The following is a 19,964-nucleotide window of genomic DNA, read 5'->3' as shown; positions in this document are numbered from 1 at the left end:
GGAAAGTGTGCACAGGAATGACCGCTCACCAGTCATGTCAGTGGGCAGCTTTTGTGACCTGACATGGGCTTCCCGGCCTCCGGAGTCACGCCATAGCAACCTGACTGTTGCTCCATCCCCTGGGCTGGCCGCCAAGGCTGTAGGGCTCCCTCCTGGCCCTGGTTCCAATCAGCCAATTGGCGGCGGCCTGGGGTGGGTGGGTGGAGTAAAGGCCGGGTAAGGAGGCCCCCACCAGCCGGCTCAGATGTTTTGCAGTGTCCCCCATAATTCCTGTCTGCCCCCGCTTAGCCCCAGATCCCAATTGGGGGCTGAGAAGGATACACGCCCAATGCTTAAGCCAAAGTTTCCTACATCTGAAATGAATAAAGTTGTGGCGTATTTGTGGGATGTAAAGGTGCAGTCAAGTGCAACATCCCGACAGCGGACTAACAGCCTCCATGTTCTAACTAGTTGCTGTGACAACCAATTTGTCAGTTGCTGGTAGTTTTGAAAGATAACTGCTCAGTTGCAGTCACCTCAGGACCAGTTTCTCTCTGGTATAGTTTATTTGCTTGTTATGTAGCCTAAGCCTGCCTTCAGGTACAGTTCTGTAAACCTGAATGAATCTGAGAGTAAAATAGTTTTACCGTGTTTCTCCAAAAATAAGACACCGTCTTATATTTATTTTTCCTCAAAAACAACAACACGGTGGCTTATTTTCAGGGGATGTTTTAATTTTTTTATTAAGTATGGTACAGTTTAACCTACAAGGTTAAACTGCCTATCACTATGGCTTATTTTGGGGGTATGGCTTATTTTCGGAGAAACACGGTATATTAACATGAACCAGATGCGTGTGTGTATTCTGGATTTTTAACCAGGAAGGCATCTTTATTAGTAGAACTCAGACGAGTCAGCAACAAGCTGATCGCTGCATAAACATATAAAAGGGATTGTTTAACTCTGCTAAAGTAAACCTTCCCACACTATTTAAATCCCATAACTACGATGTGTTGTCTTATTGGGACTTGGCTCCCAGGGAAGAGAGGTCTGCGCCTGGGCACGCAATGAATGTATTAGCAAAAACAACATACACAAATATATTAAATTAGGGGAAATAGATTTGCAAGAATGTATATACAATATTGGGAGAAATGTGCACTTAAATTCCATGGCATTTTTTAAATAAATAAATAAATAAATAATGCAAATTTCTGCAGAAATGTGGAGAATTGAATTTAAGACACGAAATTGGAAACAGAGAGAAACAAAATTTGACAGAATTGTCCGTGCTAAGGATTTCAATTAGTTGGTGGGCTGTAAACAGACAAATTATTTGCTGTTTCTTATGGCAATCACAACTTTACCTCTCTATTTCCAAGATCAGTGTTTCAAGTTTTCTGTTGTTTTTTTAAATAATAATAATAATAATAATAATTAATAATAGGTAATCTTAAAAAATTAGAAATATTCATGGAAGGTGTGCCTTTCGATTAGTATTAGCCAATATAAATAAATGGAACGCCCATGTCCAGAGGCCGTCTATCACAGAGTACCAGATACCTGGAGGAATGGCGCAGCGCTTCGGCCCAAGTGTTTTACTCATGTGTTCTTCTCAGAAGCATCTCAATGGACACTCTTTGGAAGCTGCATACCAGACTAGACAGACCTGGTCCAGCAAAGCTCTGGATCAAACATTATTCACAAATGACTGCTGGATGGGAGCACCAGGAAATGCTCACCCTGTTCAGGTGTCCATTTGCACATGACAAAAACATGAATCTGTGACCACACATGTTCAGAAGGCAAGCAAGTGGAGGGGGGTGATGAGAGAGATAACTCAAGCTAGTTCTCAGTCACAGTCTCACTTGTTGAGCACACAGACAGATCATTGTCTTGAGGATGAGGAACTCTGGTTCTAAACAATGGTTTCCTGTTTCAGATAGTATCTTGCGGCTTTCAGCTAAATGCCTTCCAGATGTTGTCAGGCTCCATCTCCCAATGGCCAGTTGCCAGAGATGGTGTGAGTTGTGACCCAACAATATCTGGGGGCATGCCAGTTCCGCAGCCCTGGGGTTGAGGGTTGGGGAATCAGTTGAACTCAGATTCCAAAGTGGACTCATTTGATGCAGTCTGGGAAGATCAAGCCCCTAGATTGGATCCTGAGTTTACTTCAGAATCCACTTTACAGAGTGGCCCAAGGACTCCATCGCTGCAGGAAGTTGCATTCTTGCCCTTGTGTGGAGTGCTGTGTTAAACACAACAAACCCTCCGAGTGTCCCTCTTTTCCAGGGACAGCCCCAGATTTACAGAAGCTGTCCCAGGTTCTAATTTGATCCCGGAATATCCCACTTTTATTTAGGATGTGCCTATTTTCATGGGAGAAATGTTGGAGGGTACGGAGTTATGTGACCCCCGAGCCAAGGAAATAAGTAATTATACAACTTTTAGAAGACATCTGAAGGCAGGACTGTAAAGGAATATTTTTTAATGTTTAATGGGTGGTGTATAAATAATAATAATAATAATAATAATAATAATAATAATAATAATAATAATAAATTAATAATAATAATAACCACTACTGCTATGGAATAGGATGTCCCTATTTTCATTGGAGAAATGTTGGAAGGATGGGCACAACAGTGTAATTTACTCTGACTGTAGAGCATCCCCATCCCTTGGTATCATTGCACGACAAAACTACATGCAAATGCCGCTTGTGGGTTTTGATTTCTCTTGATGCTTTAAGAGCTTCTTGTCTGATGGGTGAATGCTCCCTGGAAAGCAGTAAGCCTCAAAATCAAAACCAGGCTCAGCAAAGCACTGCTCCCACGTAGGAGCAGATATTAAAGAAAAACAAATTGCGGAAGCCATAGTTTCACTTCCATGTCTGCGTTCAGTCTAGAAGGGGTACCATAAACACTTTTATTGTGCAAGCACAAATTGCACTTCCAGGAACTCATCAGGATAGGGGGCCTCAGCCCAGGGGAGGCTGGCCTCTGGATGCTTTATAAAGAAAAATTTTATGCTATGAATCTGGCAGCTCAACACCCCTCCAGATCCAATTCAGCTCCACACTGTAAATGAAAATCACATGGCAACCATGGTCCCCGTTGCTTAGCTCAGCTCTTCTCCTCCAAGGAGGAGTCACCAATTCTGTCCTCCCGAGTTGCAAAGATGGGCAAAGCGAGGACACCATCTCCTGACAACAGCCAGGCAGGGCTTCCCCTGTGCAACACGACCTCATTGCAGCTCAGCTCCTGGATCCGTCTTCCGCGTCAGCCACAAACCCTGCGGCACGGAGGTCAAGGAAGAAGAGAGTACCTCTGTGGAAGCACAGAGGGCCTTTCACTCCCTGCCAGGGGCATTGCAGGGCATTTAAATGGCACACCTTTCCCTGCGCTAATTTTTAAAGTGTATATACAGCTTTAGGCCTCTAAGTGCAAAAGATGGTGTGTTGACACCCTGGGTACTTATGAACATTGATTTCATTGATTTGACCACTTTAGGTCAGGAAACCTGGGGCCCTCTAAACCCTGGGTCACCAACCCAGCACCCATGGGTGCCATGGCACCTGTAAAGGCTTTCATTGGTACCCCTGGGAAGGTGACCCAGCTTCTGAGCTTTCTTTTCTTGAAAGAAAGTTATGGGGCTAAATGTGCAGGTACCTTCTAGGCAATTTCTGTGAAATGAGTTTGATGTGGCCAGCATGTGTATTTTTCCTGGTACTAGTTACAGGTAGGTAGCCGTGTTGGTCTGGCGCAGTCGAAACAAAATAAATCCCTCCCCTTCCAGTAGCACCTTAGAGACCAACTAAGTTTGTCACTGGTATGAGCTTTTGTGTGCATGCACACTTCTTCAGTACCACATCCTGGTACTGTTATTGTTGGGCAGCAATGAGGGAGAGAGAGGGAGATAATTGTTGTGTGATCTCCACAATCAGGACCTCCACAACATAGCTAACTTCCCACAGTAAGCATTAAGTTGTCGGCTCTATTTTTTTTTTGCTATGCCACACCCCCACATGGTAGCCATTTTAGTACCCCTAGCACTTCTTAAGAATGTGATATGTGCCCATTGGTTCCAAAATTTTGGCTACCGCTGCTCTAGATGTTGCTGGACTACAATTCCCACAAACTGGTTGATGGGCCTGATGGGAACTGTAGTCCAACAAAATCTGAATGGGGAACCACAGGATCCCCATCCCTGCTTTGGCTTGTCAGCCTGAGGAAGAACACATGTTGGCTTCTCATTCCTGTGCTGGGCCGGGTAACTTTCTTTCTTTCTTTTAATATACAATTTTTTAATTAATTTTTTCAAACATTTTCACAATAACCTTCAAATCAAATAATTACATTATTTCATAAGCTGACTTCCCTCTCTCAGCTCCACAGTGTTTTTACTCAAACCTTTTCTACTGTGTTATATCTTTCTCTGTTACAAAAGGTTTCTCTATACAATTATTTGTCATTTTTATTCCGCTGCTTTTATCTTGAATCCTGCCCATGATTTCATTTGACTGTAATTTTTTTTTCTAGGCTTCCAGCGTCCAGGCTTCTTCAACCTCGGCCCTCCAGATGTTTTGAGACTACAATTCCTAGCATCCCTGACCACTGGCCCTGCTAGCCAGGGATCATGGGAGTTGTAGGCCAAAAACATCTGGAGGGCCGAGGTTGAGGAAGCCTGAAATAGTCCATGAAAGGCTTACATTCTTCTATTTAAAAAGTTCCTAATTTTGATCTCTTAATTTCCCTTTCAGCATTGCCATTTCTGCTAGGGTTGCCATTTTTTTAAAAAAAGGCCATTTCTGAGCTATTTTTAAGGGAAATCGGCAAAAAGAGCACTGCCGACATGGGCGGCCATACGTCCAGATTTTCCCAGACATTTTCAGTGGTCTTCCCTTCAGCTCTGGTGTTTTTGGGCTACCACAATGCAGAATGCCTTCGCATCCATCAAAGAGAGTGGCAAATTGATCTTAGTCTCCTTGAACAACTTGATAGCAAAGCCTGCCTCCTTGAGAACTCCATGTAGAGGAAGGAGAAGGGCTGCTGGCCCACCTTGTAGTAGGTTTCTTCTAGGATGGAGCCTAAGACGAGGTGCCCCCCCTGGTTTGGCAAGGGAGCTGATGTTCTTCAGGGCTGAGCTGTAGGTGGGCAGGTCTTTGCAGGTGCTTTCCAGGCGCAGGGAGGACAGCAAGCAGTCCGCTGGAGGCAGAGCCACAGGGCCCGTTGGGCTGGCCTGGGTCACATCACATTTCAGTACCTGCTTAATGACTCTTCGGACCTTCTCTTCCCACTTTTCCCTGGGGAAGAATGAAAGATGAACATGACAAGATCCTTGCCCCCCACAATGCCCAACACCTGTCCTCAATGTTCCTAATTCTAGCCAGGCACATCTCATGATCGCTCCACATCCTAAACTGAATGTGTGAATAATTCCTGGTTGCTGTGGATCTCAAAGGGTGAGCCAGTGTCCTACAGGTTAGAGCAGCCTGAGACAACCTGGTGCCCTCCAGATGTTGGGAGACTACAACTCCCATAAGCCCCAGCTGTCCTGAGAGTTGTGGCCCAACAACAACTGGAGGGAACCAGGCTGGATTAGAGGAGTGGTTTAGGACTGGAGAGAGCCAGGTTCAAATGCTTACTTGGCCACAAAGCTCACCAAGTGACTTTGGGCTAGTCATTCTCTCTCACATCCCTACCCAGTGGCATAGCATGGGGAAACTGGGGGGGGGTGGTGGTCCTGGGCCTATTTTGTTTGACGGGGTGCAACCAGGCTGAAGCCATGGAGAGGGAAGCCACGCCAAGCCTTTGGGGCCTGGTTCCAGCATAGGAGGGAGCTGCGGAGCCGGTTGCAACTCGACTCTTAGGTCACGGCAGACCCATGGGTGTAAGCAGCACAGAGGAGGAGAGGCAGCAGCAACATCACTGCCCCTCTCCTCTGTTGGGCTCCAGTGCCTGAGTTCACCCCCAAAGCCGCACAGGGCTGCCAGGGCACCATGAGTGTGCCCTTCAGTCTGTTTGGACTTATTTGAAGCATCTGCAAGGGCTGGGCTGGTGAGGTCACAGCAGGCTCCCTCCACACCCCACACACCATGCACTGTGAGCCCGCCCCTGGGTGGCAGTGGCATACACTGTCATGTGATAGAAAACAATCCCATGACTGCAAACACGGAGCAGGAATCCTAACAGCCCCTACCTAAAGATTGTTGAGAGGAAAAAATGGGTGGCAGGAGGAGAGAAGCAGCTATGCTTTGAACTTCTTGGAGGAAAGGAGAGCTATAAATGCAGCAATTCTTCCCATGTCAGATCCCTGAGCGAAGTGCCATTTACTCTGAATGTGCTTTTCCGCTTTGCAGATGTTATTTTCCTATTAGACGTTGGATCAGTAAAGGTGCTGTGCGCAAATAAACCAACTGGGGAAACTAATCTACAGTGCCTGATTGCTGCTTGTTTCATTTGCGGTCTACAAGAACCTGTGATGGCTGTACCAACCTTCCTTCCAGAGGGCATCCGAGTGCCGAGGAGTCTTAAAATTCCACCTTCAATATCCCATGCCAGCAAATTCTCCATACCTGTTACCTTCCAGTTCGCACACATATTTTACTACCAGGCTCCAGTTGAAAGCTCCCGGCTCCTTCCTTAGCCATCGTTGCAATTCCTCCCAGTTCTGATTGCAATAATCTGTGGCGACAATCTCTCAGAAGGACTCACAAGCCAAGAGGAACTGTTAGACGGTCGGTCCACTTCCAATATCAATCAGGGTGTCCCCTTTTATGTCATCTGCTTGGCATTAACCCATTAAACCATTTGTTCAGATTTCAGCCATGATTCTTGGACAACGACAGTCTCGCTTGGTCATTTCACATTTAGTCAACAATGTTATAGGTGAATATCAGCAGGGAAAGTTTCTCATGGTGTTTCAAAATTGCTGCTGAATCACTATAGATCAAGGGTGGCTAACATGCTAATGGGGAAAGAAAGAAATTCAATTCTATTTCTATTGGTAGACAAACCTGCCTAATCTGGTCTTTTCAAAACAATATATGAAGTGACGTACAGCTAGCTTTCAAAATTCATACATCTCTGAATTTTGCAGTGTAGATCTACAGTCAAGACATGGGTACAAAAATACACATAACGGTAAAATGTGCATAAAAGTAAGTTTGTGCATTTGTGAAACAATATTTGAAAGCTATTAGGGAAAATTGCTTTGCAAAAATTCTGTGTATTATGAAAAAATTGCACACAGAATTCTGTCTGTTAGGAGACGTTTGCACTAAAATGCTGATGCATTTTCATAAGAACTTAATTATCCCCCCTGCAAACTGGAATGTGGAAATGTGGGGAATGGAACTTAAGGCTAGAAGAATGAGAAACAACAAATGACAGGTTTGCCCTTTTCAACCTGCAGCACTCTAAATGTTGCTGAACCACAACTCCTCTATGATTCCCCTGAGCATTGACACACGCTGGCCGGGGCTAACGGGAGCTGGAAAGCTACCACTGCTATAGATCCAACTGGTATTAAAGGTCTCTCCCATCATGGGCTTCCGCTGGCAACTCTGGACATAATCAAATGGATCATTCATTTGAGGGATCTCTTTCCAGGCCATAAAGTACACCAGCACTTACCTAAAATGAATGCCTGGTGGAGATTTTTCAGATAGAAAATCAAAAAGCCATTCTCGTCTTCTTTTCCAGAGCTGAAGGTGTAATAGGTGTCCAAATAGGGAGTTTTGTTTACTGGCTCCACCTTTGCATTCCTATGGTGCTATCTAGGGTCGTTAGGGGTTTTTCTTCTGTTTGGTGTTTTTTTTTTTTTTTAATGAAGCCTGGCTAGTTCCAAACTGTCATGATATCTAATAGTGTAATAGGCATTCTAAAAGTCTTTTGGATTGAAATGTGCAGCATAGTCTTTCTTGGTGAAAGCCATTTTCACAATCCTTGGAAATCTGCAGAATGTTTGACTAACACATTTTTGGAGTGTCTTTTGGGAGTTCTGGCTCCTCTTTTGCATTCCTATGATGCTATCAAGGGTCGTTACGGGTTTTTATTCTGTTTGGTTTTTTAAAAAAATGAAGCCTAGCTAGTTCCACCCTGTCATGATATCCAGGGGCGGAGCAAGCAGGGGCGGGGGGGTCCCCCCGAGCGACACCTGGGGGGTGACAGAAACTCGGCCTCCCTGGCTTGCCCCTTGCCTCCACCCGCAAATGCGCAGTCCGTTCGGGGTGCCGCTGGCATGCAGCGGCTCCACGGTGTTCCGCACGCGCTTTGCGGCCCTTACGGGGAATGGCAATTTGCCGCCCCGGGTGTCGCAGCATCTCCCTACGCCCCTGATGATATCCTTCCCACCCTTAAAACCAAGCAAACAAGCAAATATACCCTGTAAATTTCTTCTAGGTTTACCTCTGGGACTTCTTTTGTAAGCTAATCTTTTCTCCCCTACCTCCGAGAAATTATCTGTTGCTAACAATTATTATCTTGGAAAGGGGGAGAGAGAAAATCCCACCGTCCCTTTGCATAGTAACAGTTAAACTTTGGGATCACAATACCTGTAAATAATTAACTTATTTGCATAATGTTACACTCGGCCTCCTTCCTTGAGCTGTGTGGCAGTTCCAGGGTGCAGTATTTATGTAGGTCTGTTTTCCTTAGGATGGAGCTCACAGCAAGTATAGTTCTAGTACAGAATTATGTTATTACCTGCCTGCCAGGGGGACTGGACACATTCCAATTCGCCTATAAAACAAAAAGATCGACGGAGGATGCTGTGGCGATTGCCCTCCATGCTGTTCTTGCACATTTGGAGCGGTGGGGGGGGGGGCTATGCCAGATTGCTCTTTGTACATTTTAGCTCAGCATTTAACACCATTTTACCACGACGTCTGGTATTTAAACTGGGGGGTTGGGGCCTCCCGCCATCACTCTGTGGGTGGATATTGGACTGTCTGTCAGATTGCCCCCAGAAGGTCCGGTTGGGCCCTTATACTTCCAACATGCTCAGTACTAATATAGGAGCACCACAGGGATGTGTGCTTAGCCCACTCCTTTACACTCTCTACATGTGTGATTTTGTTTCTGCCCACCCTAGTAACAGGATTGTTAAATTTGCAGATGATACGACTGTGATCGGGGTCATCTCTCATAAGAAGGGTGAGATGGACTACAGAAATGAGGTGGAGCGGTTGATAAAGTGGTGCAGAACCAATAAGTTGCTTATAAATACAAAGAAAACAAAGGAGCTTGTGGTGGACTTCAGGAAGCAGAAAATTGATGTCCAGCCACTTTTGATGGATGGAACCTGTGTGAAGAGGGGGACAACGTTCAGATTCTTGGGCATTGAGTTACAGGAGGATTTGTCCTGGAGTGTCAATATAAGGGTGATTGCGAAGAAGACGCAATTTTTTTGAGAATTTTAAGGAAAAATCACCTTCCGCAAAAGTTGCTGCTGGCTTTCTATCACTGTGCCATTGAGAGCGTGCTCACTTATGGCTTATGTGTGTGGTACGGAAGCTGCACTTGTCGGAATAGGACAGTGTTGCATGGAATTATCAAAACAGCAGAGAGTATCATTGGTTCTTCTTTCTCTACCTTAGAACATATCTATACCATCAGGTGCCATAGAAAGGCATTAGACATATCAAGAGATTTATCACATCCTGGTCATCGTTTCTTTGAGCTCCTGACATCGGGATGGAGATATAGAACAATGAAGGCGAGAACGAGCCGTCTCAAGAACAGTGTCTTTCCTAGAGCAATTTTGGCCTTAAATGGAAATTCCGGACTTTGAAGTCATTTTATTTTATTTGTTTATTGTTCTGTATTGTATTGTGCTTATTAGTATTTTAATTCATGTGGAGTGTCTTATCTGAGTTGATACAGCAACAAGAAATTTAGTTGTTCCCACAAGGGGACAATGAAAATAAAGATCTATTCTGTTCTGTTGTTCTATTCTATTCTATTTTTTCCATTTCTGTGCATATAATATTTTAGCTGCTGTTGTCACATACATAAAAGTTCTAAAGAAATAACTTTTTTAAAAACAAATTCTACCACACAATATTTCCTGCTTTGCCCCATTATTCTTTCAGTGGTCTTTCCTTCAATTCTGGCATTTCTGGGCCACTACAACGGAGACCCCCTTCGCGTCCGCCACAGAGAGCAGCAAGTTGCTCTTGGTCACTTTGAGCCACTTGACAACAAAGCCTGCCCCCTTGAGGGCTTCCTCCACAGATGCCTGGTCCAAGTAGAGGCAGGAGAAGGGCCGCTGGCCCACCTTGTAGTAGGTTTCTTCTAAGATGGTGCCTAAGACAAGGTGCCCCCCTGGTTTGACAAGGGAGCTGATGTTCTTCAGGGCAGAGCGGTAGGTGGGCAGGTCTTTGCAGGCGCTTTCCAGGCAAAAGGAGGACAGCAAGCAGTCTGCTAGAGGCAGAACCACAGGGCCCAATGGGCTGGCCTGGGTCACATCACATTTCAGTACCTGCTTGATGGCTCTTCGGACCTTCTCTTCCTTCTCTTCCCACTTTTCCCTGGGGGAGAATGCAAGATGAATGTGAAAAGAGTCCCCCGCCCCACAATGCCGGACCCCTCAAGTGTCCCTAACTTCTAGGGACAATCCCAGATTTACAGAAGCCATTCCAGTTTTAGATTTGATCCCAGAATGTCCCACCTTTCCTAGGAGGTCCCTATTTTCTTTGGAGAAATATTGGAGGGTATGGAGTTATGTAACCCCTGAGCCAAGGAGATAAGTAACTGTATAACCTTTAGCAGACTTCTGAAGGCAATCTTATATTGGGAGGTTTTTGAAATGTTTAATATTTTATTATGTTTTTATATATGTTGGAAGCAACCCAGCAAATTCTCCATACCTGTTACCCTCCAGTTCGCACACGTATTTCACCACTGGACTCCAGTCAAAAGCTCCCGGATCCTTCCTTAGCCATCGTTGCAATTCCTCCCGGTTCTGATCGCAATAATCTGTGGCGACAATCTCTCGGAAGGACTCACAAGCCGAGAGGAACTGGTGGATGGTCGGCCCACTTCCAATATCAATCAGGGTGTCCCCTTTTATGTCATCTGTATGGCATCAACCCAATAACACATGTGTTCAGGTGTCAGCCATGGTTCTTGGACAACGACAGCCTTGCCTGGTCATTTCACATTAAGTCAACAACATCATATGTGAATATCAGCAGGGAAAGTTTTTCACAGTGTTTCAAAATTGCTGCTGAATCACTATAGATCAGGGGTCCCAAACTTACCCGCCAGGGTAGCGTGCATGAGAGCACGCCCATACACATGCACACATGCTATTTCTGATGCACTTCTGGGTTGGAGGAGTGCCGGAAATAGCTTGTGCCCATGTTCACGGGTCTCCTCTGACCCGGAAGTCAGAGCGCAAGCTATTTCCGGTGCCTTTCTGATTTGGAAGTGGGCAGCCACACCGTGCCGCACCGGTGAGAGTGGACAGCGGCAGCAGGCAGCGGGGGTCACCGGGGACCACATAAATGAGCCTCACGGGCCGCATCTGGCCCACGGACCTTAGTTTGGGGAAGCCTGCTATAGATCAAGGGTGGCTAACCTGTGCAATGGGGGAAGAGAGAAAATCAATTCTATTTGCATTGGTTGGCTAACCTGTCTAATTTGCTCTTTTCAAAACAATATATGAAGTGACGCACAGCTAGCTTTCAAAATTCACACATCTCTGAATTCTGCAGCGTAGTTCTAGAAATGGGCTCAAAAATACATATAGCAGGGTAAAATGTGCATAAAAGTCTATATCTTAGCTAAAACAATATTTTTTAAAAATGCATTGTATTAGGAAAGACTGCTTTGCAAAAAATCTGTGTATTATGCAAAAATTGCACGAAAAATTGCACGAAAAATTGCACGACAGATAACAGGCTTGCCCATTCCTACCTGCAGCCCTCTAAATGTTGCTGAACCACAACTCCTCTATGATTCCCCTGAGCATTGACACACGCTGGCCGGGGCTAACGGGAGCTGGAAAGCTACCACTGCTATAGATCCAACTGGTATGAAAGGTCTCTCCCACCATGGGCTTCCGCAGAGGCTGGCAACTCTGGACATAATCAAATGGATCATTCATATCCCTTTGAGGGATCTCTTTCCAGGCAACCCAGTTTGGCGACAGCTCTGGAACCCATGAAATACACCAGCACTTACCTAAAATGAATGCCTGGTGGAGATTTTTCAGGTAGAAAATCAAAAAGCCATTCTCGTCTTCTTTTCCAGAGCTGAAGGTGTAATAGGTGTCCAAAAAGTCTTTTGGATTGAAATGTGCAGCATAGAAGTCTTTCTCGGTGAAAGCCATTTGCACGTTCTTTGTAAATCTGCAGAATGCTCAGTTTGGCGAGTGTTTATAGGGAGTTTTGTTTACTGGCTCCACCTTTGCATTCCTACGATGCTATCAAGGGTCGTCAGGGGTTTTTCTTCTGTTGTTTTTCTTTAAATAAAGCCACCAGATTTCCAGCCTGTCAGATCCTCCCCCCACCCCCGCCTCTAAAAAACATGCAAACAAGCAAATACCTTTTAAATATCTTCTAGGTTTACCTCTGGGACATCTTATGTAAGCTAATCTTTTCTCCCCTATCTCTGAGAAATTATCTGTTGCAAACAATTATAGTCTTGTAAAGGGAGAGAGGGAAAATCCCACCGTCCCTTTGCGTAATAACAGTTAAACTTTGGGATCACAATACCTGGAAATAATTAACTTATTTGCATAATGTTACACTCGCCCTGCTTCTTTGAGCTGTGTGGCAGTTCCAGGGTGCTAAACCGTTGCTAAAACGGTGTGACGGTTGCCCCTCTTAATCTATTATTAGAAGAGCACCTAGGGAACCCATCTTCTCTCTCACTTACTAAAGGCACTGAGGCAAAATCCACCTCCCTATTTCCCTGAAGATCATTTATAAACCCCTCTTCAATCTTGGGTTTATTAGTAAGTGGAGTTTGCTTCCAACACACGTGGCCAGGTATCTTATGAAACTCGAGGCTGTTTGTGCGACTAACCCCTTTGCCCCCAGTGAGGAGATTCCCTCAGCTTGAAATCCCTCACTCTAAAAGCTTGCCTATCCGCAACTCTGTGACACACCAGGTCGTCCACCTTCAGCCTATACTGTGTTACTCAATGACAGAAACTATTGGCGCCACTCTTAAGGGAAGTTTTGTCCTTTAAAGAGCCCCCACCTATACTGTTTTCGAAACCGTGCTGGAAATAAGAAAAACGATTTCTCCTTGGCACATAAAAGATGAAAGTTTATTAACTCAAATTCATAATGGTTGCTTTAAAGATTCATGCGTGTACAAGCTTCATTATTGTCACAAGTTATTATTGTCAAACACGTAACATGGAACTTGCTTATTCCTCATCTAAACCCTCCGCTATCCTGACCCTGCAACCACCCACACTCCCATTCCCTTGTGCTCTCCAATGGGCAAAACGGCTCCTCCCTCCTTTTAAGCTCCAAGCAGACCCGCCTCCATTCGAATGTCCAGTCAATCAGGCTGGATGTGGGTTTAACCATTGCAAAGCCAAGCTAAAAAAAAAAAGAGAAAAAATTTAAAACTATGTCAATTTGTTACAACACTCGCCCTGCTTCTTTGAGCTGTGTGGCAGTTCCAGGGTGCAGTATTTATGTAGGTCTGTTTTCCTTAGGATGGAGCTCACAGCAAGCATAGTTCTAGATATAGATTAACTTGTTGTGGATTTCTTCAATAAACACACCATTGTGATGTTTGATGCGCCTTTACTTGGTCAAACAGAAAAACAGCAGCTGCTAGGGAACCCACAAATTCAGACCCTCCAACTGCCCCTATTTTCCAGAGATGCCCCTGATTTAGAGAATTTGTCCTAATTTCTGATTTCATCCCAGAATGTCCCACTCTTCCTTAGGATGTCCTTATTTTCAATGGAGAAATGTTGGAGAGTATGGAGTTATCTGACCACTGAGCCATCTGAAGGCAATCCTGTACAGTCGCACCTCCATTTACATAATCCTCTGGTTACGTAAACTTCGGGATGTGTGTGTGGCAAACCCAGAAGTATTTTACCGGGTTTTGCCATGTGCGCATGCGCATAAGCATTCTGTGCATGTGCAGAAGTGGTCCTCAGGTTGCCGAAACCTCGGGATGTGACTGGACCTCCGGAACGGATCCCTTCCACAACCGGAGGTACCACTGTATAGGGAAGTTTTTAAAAAACGTTCAATGTTTTACAGTATTATGTTTCTATATATGTTGGTAGCTGCCCAGAGTGGCTGGGCCAACCCAGAAAGATGTATGGGGTATAAATAGTAAAATTATAATTATTCAATTGGGTGTCCCTATTTTCATTGGAGAAATGTTGGAGGGCATGCAAAATGGAGTCCACAGCCCTATAAATTACAGTGGTACCTCGGGTTAAGTACACAATTGGTTCCGAAAGTCTGTACTTAACCTGAAGCGAACTTTCCCATTGAAAGTAATGGAAAGTAGATTAATCCATTCCAGACGGGTCCGTAGATTACTCAACCTGAAGCGTACTTAACCCGAGGTATGAGCGTAATTGGTTCCGGAAGTCTGTACTTAACCTGAAGCGTACTTAACCTGAAGCAAACTTTCCCATTGAAAGCAATGGAAAGTGGATTAATCCGTTCCAGACAGGTCCGCGGAGTACTTAAACTGAAAGTACTCAAACCGAGGCATACTTAAACCGAGGTATGACTGTACACAGGTCTATACAGAGGCATTTCCTCACCTTAGTTTTACACATGTGTAGAAATTTGGGGCTTGTCCACATTTCCACTTATTCTGTGCTGTTCTAGGCATGAGCTCTAAGAGGTTTTCTGTTTGCCTTGCCACTTTCCTTGCTGTTTACTACTGAATCAGAACAAACGCCAATCTGTAGGAGAAGCAACACTGCAATTCAGCAATGAACAGCATTTTTTTCCGGGGTGGGGTGGAGGAAGCGGTGGGAAAAGTAGAAGTGTGGATGCACCCTAATTCATGTTCTTGGAGGGAAAAAATGTCTGCATGATCAGAATTAGATGCTTTATTCAGCAGGAAGAATAGGGTGCCTACTCGCTGTCAGGCTAACTCAAAGCTGAGTTTTTCCTGCGCAAAGATTCTTGACACTCACAGTCTGACTAAAGAGATTCTCCCAACAAGGTCTTCTCACACACTGTTTTACAGTTTTTACAACTCTTGACATGTAGGCTCTCTATCAAAGCATATACTATAATTTCTTTAATCTTGAATCCTGCCCATAATTTCATTTGAGTGTAATCTTTTTCTAAATAGTCCATGAAAGGCTTCCATTCTTCTTGATCTCTTAATTTCGCTGTCAGCATTGCCATTTCTGCATAAACCATTCGTTTTAAAAGCCACTCCTCCTTCGGTGGAACCTTCTCCTCTTTCCATTTCTGTGCATATCATATTTTAGCTGCTTTTGTCGCATACATAAAAGTTCTAAAGAAATAGCTAGTATTTTTTACAAATTCTACCACACAATATTTCCTGCTTCGCCCTGTTATTCTTTCAGCGGTCTTCCCTTCAATTCTGGCATTTCTGGGCCACCGCAACGCAGACCCCCTTCGCGTCCGTCACAGAGAGCGGCAAGTTGATCTTGGTCTCCTTGAGCCACTTGACAGCAAAGCCTGCCACCTTGAGGGCTTCCTCCACAGATGCCTGCTCCAAGTAGAGGCAGGAGAAGGGCCGCTGGCCCACCTTGTAGTAGGTTTCTTCTAGGATAGAGCATAAGACAAGGTGCCCCCCTGGTTTGACAAGGGAGCTGATGTTCTTCATGGCAGAGCGGTAGGTGGGCAGGTCTTTGCAGGCACCTTCCAGGCATAGGGAGGACAGCAAGCAGTCCGCTGGAGGCACAGCCACAGGGCCCAATGGGCTGGCCTGGGTCACATCACATTTCAGTACCTGCTTGATGGCTCTTCGGACCTTTTCTTCCTTTTCTTCCCACTTTTCCCTGAGGGAGAATGAAAGATGAATGTGAAAAGATTCCTGCGCCCCACAATGTCGGACCCCCCCAAGTGTCTCTAACTTCCAGGGACAGTCCTAGATTTACAGAAGCCACCCCAGTTTTGGATTTATTCCCAGAATGTCCCATTTTTCCTTAGGATGTCCCTATTTTGTTTGGGGAAATGTTGGAGGGTATGCAGTTATGTAACCCCTGAGCCAAGGAGATAAGTAACTGTATAACCTTTAGCAGACTTCTGTAGGCAGTCTTATATTGGGAAGTTTTTGAAATGTTTAATATTTTATTGCGTGGACAGGCGGAGTCCCCCCAACCCCAGGTGACCCCTGAGTGGCATAATGACACAAGGCAACGTGCTATGAGATTAAAATTGGTCCCAGTTTCATTAAGTTTCAGATGCAGGGAGACCTTGGCTCAGGCATTGGGCGTTTATCCTACCCAGTCCCCAGCCGGGAGACATCAGGATTATCCAAAATATGTGGGGATTGGGCTGGCTCTGGAGATCATGTTCAAGCAGAGAGCCTGCCCCCCATTTCACCACCGTTGGAGGGGAGAGCAATTACAACCTCTCAGCGTATGACCAATGCCTCCCCTCAAGACCCCTTTAATGGGGAACCCTGGGATCACCGCCGGAAAGGGGGCATGGGTCTCCGCTTCACACACCCCCATTTAGGAAGATAGACTAAAGAATTCAATCCAAGGCCTGAAACTGCCAAAGTTGTGACGTTTTGCTACGAGAAAGGCAAACCCTGCCAATGCAGGAAAATTCCTTTCCGGCCCTTCAACAGCCACCATGATGTAGCAGCGCCTGCGTACCTGTGGAGAAGAGGTTAACCTGCAAAAGAAGACTTAACTGAGGGAGGGCAGTTTGGGAGAAGCTCTGGAGCAAACTGCTGCTTCGTAGGTAAGGTTCACCTTCTGTTGTGTGGGCAGGGCGGTCCCTCCCCTTACCTGGCCGATCCCCTGGCAACGCCTCCCCAGGTGGGATTGGGTGAGGTAGGTGGAGACCTCCAGGTATCCATCCTGGGGGGGGGGGTGAAACCAGCCCGAAGTACCAAGAACTGCAATGGGATCTAGGGAGCTGCGCAAGACCACGCAAAAGGAGCCCCCCCCCTTTTGATGTGGGGAGCGGTCATTATTTTTATATATATGTTGGAAGCAACCAGTGAATTCTCCATACCTGTTACCCTCCAGTTCGCACACGTATTTCACCACCGGGCTCCAGTCGAAAGCTCCTGGCTCCTTCCTTAGCCATCGTTGCATCTCGTCCCAGTTCTGATCGCAATAATCTGTGGCGACAATCTCTCGGAAGGACTCGCAAGCCGAGAGGAACTGGTAGATGGTCGGCCCACTTCCAATATCAATCAGGGTGTCCCCTTTTATGGCATCTGTATGGCATCAACCCAATAACACATGTGTTCAGGTGTCAGCCATGTTGGAGAACAATAGCCTTGCCTGGTCATTTCACATTTAGTCAACAACGTTATAGATGAATATCAGCAGGGAAAGTTTCTCACGGTGTTTCAAAATTGCTGCTGAATCACTATAGATCAAGGGTGGCTAACCTGTGCTAATGGGGGGAGGGAGAAATTCAATTCTATTTGCATTGGTAGGCAATCCTGCCTAATCTGCTATTTTCAAAACAATATATGAAGTGACGCACAGGTAGCTTTCAAGATTCACACATCTCTGAATTTTGCTGTGTAGTTCTAGAAATGGGCTCCGAAATACATATACAGTGGTACCTCAGGTTAAGAGCTTAATTCATTCTGGAGGTCCATTCTTAACCTGAAACTGTTCTTAACCTGAGGTACCACTTTAGCTAATTGGGCCTCCCGCTGCTGCCGCGCCGCCACCGCACAATTTCTGTTCTCATCCTGAAGCAAAGTTCTTAACCCGAGGTACTATTTCCCGGATAGTGGAGTCTGTAACCTGAAGCGCCTGTAACCTGAAGCGTCTGTAACCTAAGGTACCACTGTAGCAGGGTAAAATATGCATAAAAGTTTATATCTTAGCTAAATCGATATTTTAAAAATGCATTGTATTAGGGAAGACTGCTTTGCAAAAAACTGTGTATTACGCAAAAATTGCACGAAGAATTGTGCAATTAAATCAGTTCTAAAATGCTAATGAATTTCCATGCTGATGTAATTATTCCCCCTACAGATTCAAAAACGGAAATGTGGGGAATGAAACTTAAGGCTGGAAGAATGAGAAACGACAGATGACAGGCTTGCCCATTCCTACCTGCAGCCCTCTAAATGTTGCTGAACCACAACTCTTATCATTCCCCTGAGCATTGACACACGCTGGTCGGGGCTAACGGGAGCTGGAAAGCTACCACTGCTATAGATCCAACTGGTATTAAAGGTTTCTCCCACCATGGGCTTCCGCAGAGGCTGGCAACTCTGGACATAATCAAATGGATCATTCATATCCCTTTGAGGGATCTCTTTCCAGGCAACCCAGTTTGGCGACAGCTCTGGAACCCATGAAGTACACCAGCACTTACCTAAAATGAATGCCTGGTGGAGATTTTTCAGGTAGAATATCAAAAAGCCATTCTCTTCTTCTTTTCCAGAGCTGAAGGTGTAATAGGTGTCCAAATAATCTTTTGGATTGAAATGTGCAGCATAGAAGTCTTTTTCAGTGAAAGCCATTTGCACGATCATTGGAAATCTGCAGAATACTCGGCTGAGAGGTTTTTGGGGTGTCTTTTTGGAGATCTGGCTCCACCTCTGCATTCCTGTTATGTAACCAAGGGTTGTTGTGGTTTTTCCATTCTTAAAAAATGAAGCCTTGCTGATTCCAATAGGTTGTGATATCCTTATTAGCTTCTCTTCCCACCTGTATAAAAGCAAGCAAAGAAGCAAAACAACCACCTTGCAAAATTCTTCTAGGTTTACCTCTCTGGCACTCTTCCATATATTTTCGAAATTATCTGTTGGAAACAATTAGTATCTTATATAAAGAGAAGGAGAGAGAGAGAGAGAGAGAAATCCCATAATCCATTTATGTAATAAAGATTAAGCTTTGGTATCACAATACCAGGAAATAATTAACCTCTTTGCAGAATGGTAGGCTCACAATGCTTCTTTGAGCTGTGTGGAAGCTCCTGGAGGCAGCATTTATGTAACTTATGGATAGATCAATCAATCAATCGATAAATAGTATTTACAAATATATATAAAAAATTCCTTCCAGTAGCACCTTAGAGACCAACTAAGTTTGTCATTGGTATGAGCTTTTGTGTGCATGCACACTTCTTCAGATACCAAGTATTGGAAAGTTGTCTGTGAGCCTCCTGGATGTAATCAGTTTTGTTCATGATGACGAGCTCCACCCTTGTCCGTCTCTTTAATTATAATGTCTTTTTTATAATAATTTTTATTGATTTTACACATTACAAAACAATACATACATAACATATTCTCCACCTTCTTCCCACCCCCCCCCCTCCACGGGCCCTCTCCTGCCACGAGAGAATCCTGTGCAAGTAGACAGTCAAAGGTGGTCCATTTCATAGTTGGATTTGTGCCCTCCTCCCTCTCCCTCTCCCCCGCCCCAGTGCCCCCTTCTGCCACCAGAGAGCTCCAGGATAACAAGGCAGAAAGAAGGAGAGTGTCCACCCAACTATTTATCCAAATGCACTTTTTAAATTTATACTAAAAAAGAATGAAAAAAGAAGAAGAAAAAATGAAAAATGACTAAAAAAAAAACCCATTAATTATAATGTCTGGGTTGTTCCCGTGATTATCTATGGCTCTCCTTTCAGCATGGTTTAGATTTTGTTGTAAGCGATGGTGTTTTCTGGTCACATCTGTTTGGATTCTGTGGCGGAAGCAATTAATGTACAGATCTAGTGTGGTATTGCGTCCATCAGGAGGGGTCCATGTGGAGTCCCTTTTTCTGTAACATTTTTTCGGTGGTAGTTGGTGGTCAATGTTCTGTTCTTTAATGTGTTGGGAGGGTGGTGGTTGTTCCCCAGTAGT

At 44.9% G+C, this 19,964-nt stretch overlaps 2 protein-coding genes and 1 pseudogene across 2 annotated transcripts; all 3 read right to left on the bottom strand.

Annotated features, from left to right (window-relative positions):
• Positions 1-4,884: 4,884 nt before the first annotated feature.
• LOC118097290 (nicotinamide N-methyltransferase-like) lies at positions 4,885-8,305 on the bottom strand (annotated as a pseudogene).
• Positions 8,306-8,829: 524 nt separating this feature from the next.
• LOC118097057 (nicotinamide N-methyltransferase-like) lies at positions 8,830-12,768 on the bottom strand. Its single transcript, XM_035139635.2, has 3 exons — positions 12,171-12,768; positions 10,853-11,060; positions 8,830-10,513 (listed from the first exon to the last, which is right to left on the bottom strand). The coding sequence occupies exons 1-3, from the start codon at positions 12,316-12,318 to the stop codon at positions 10,087-10,089; spliced, it is 783 nt and encodes a 260-aa protein (XP_034995526.1). The 5' UTR covers positions 12,319-12,768; the 3' UTR covers positions 8,830-10,086.
• A 1,736-nt stretch (positions 12,769-14,504) lies between these two features.
• LOC118097289 (nicotinamide N-methyltransferase-like) lies at positions 14,505-18,664 on the bottom strand. The gene is made up of 3 exons (XM_035140023.2): positions 18,485-18,664; positions 17,153-17,360; positions 14,505-15,963 (listed from the first exon to the last, which is right to left on the bottom strand). The coding sequence occupies exons 1-3, from the start codon at positions 18,642-18,644 to the stop codon at positions 15,537-15,539; spliced, it is 795 nt and encodes a 264-aa protein (XP_034995914.1). The 5' UTR covers positions 18,645-18,664; the 3' UTR covers positions 14,505-15,536.
• Between the last annotated feature and the right edge of the window lie 1,300 nt (positions 18,665-19,964).

Source organism: Zootoca vivipara, chromosome 15, assembly GCF_963506605.1.
Source record: "Zootoca vivipara chromosome 15, rZooViv1.1, whole genome shotgun sequence".
NCBI lineage: Eukaryota > Metazoa > Chordata > Lepidosauria > Squamata > Lacertidae > Zootoca > Zootoca vivipara.
The sequence above is the reverse complement of the archived record's forward strand: the minus strand, read 5'-3'. Positions and strand labels throughout refer to the sequence as shown.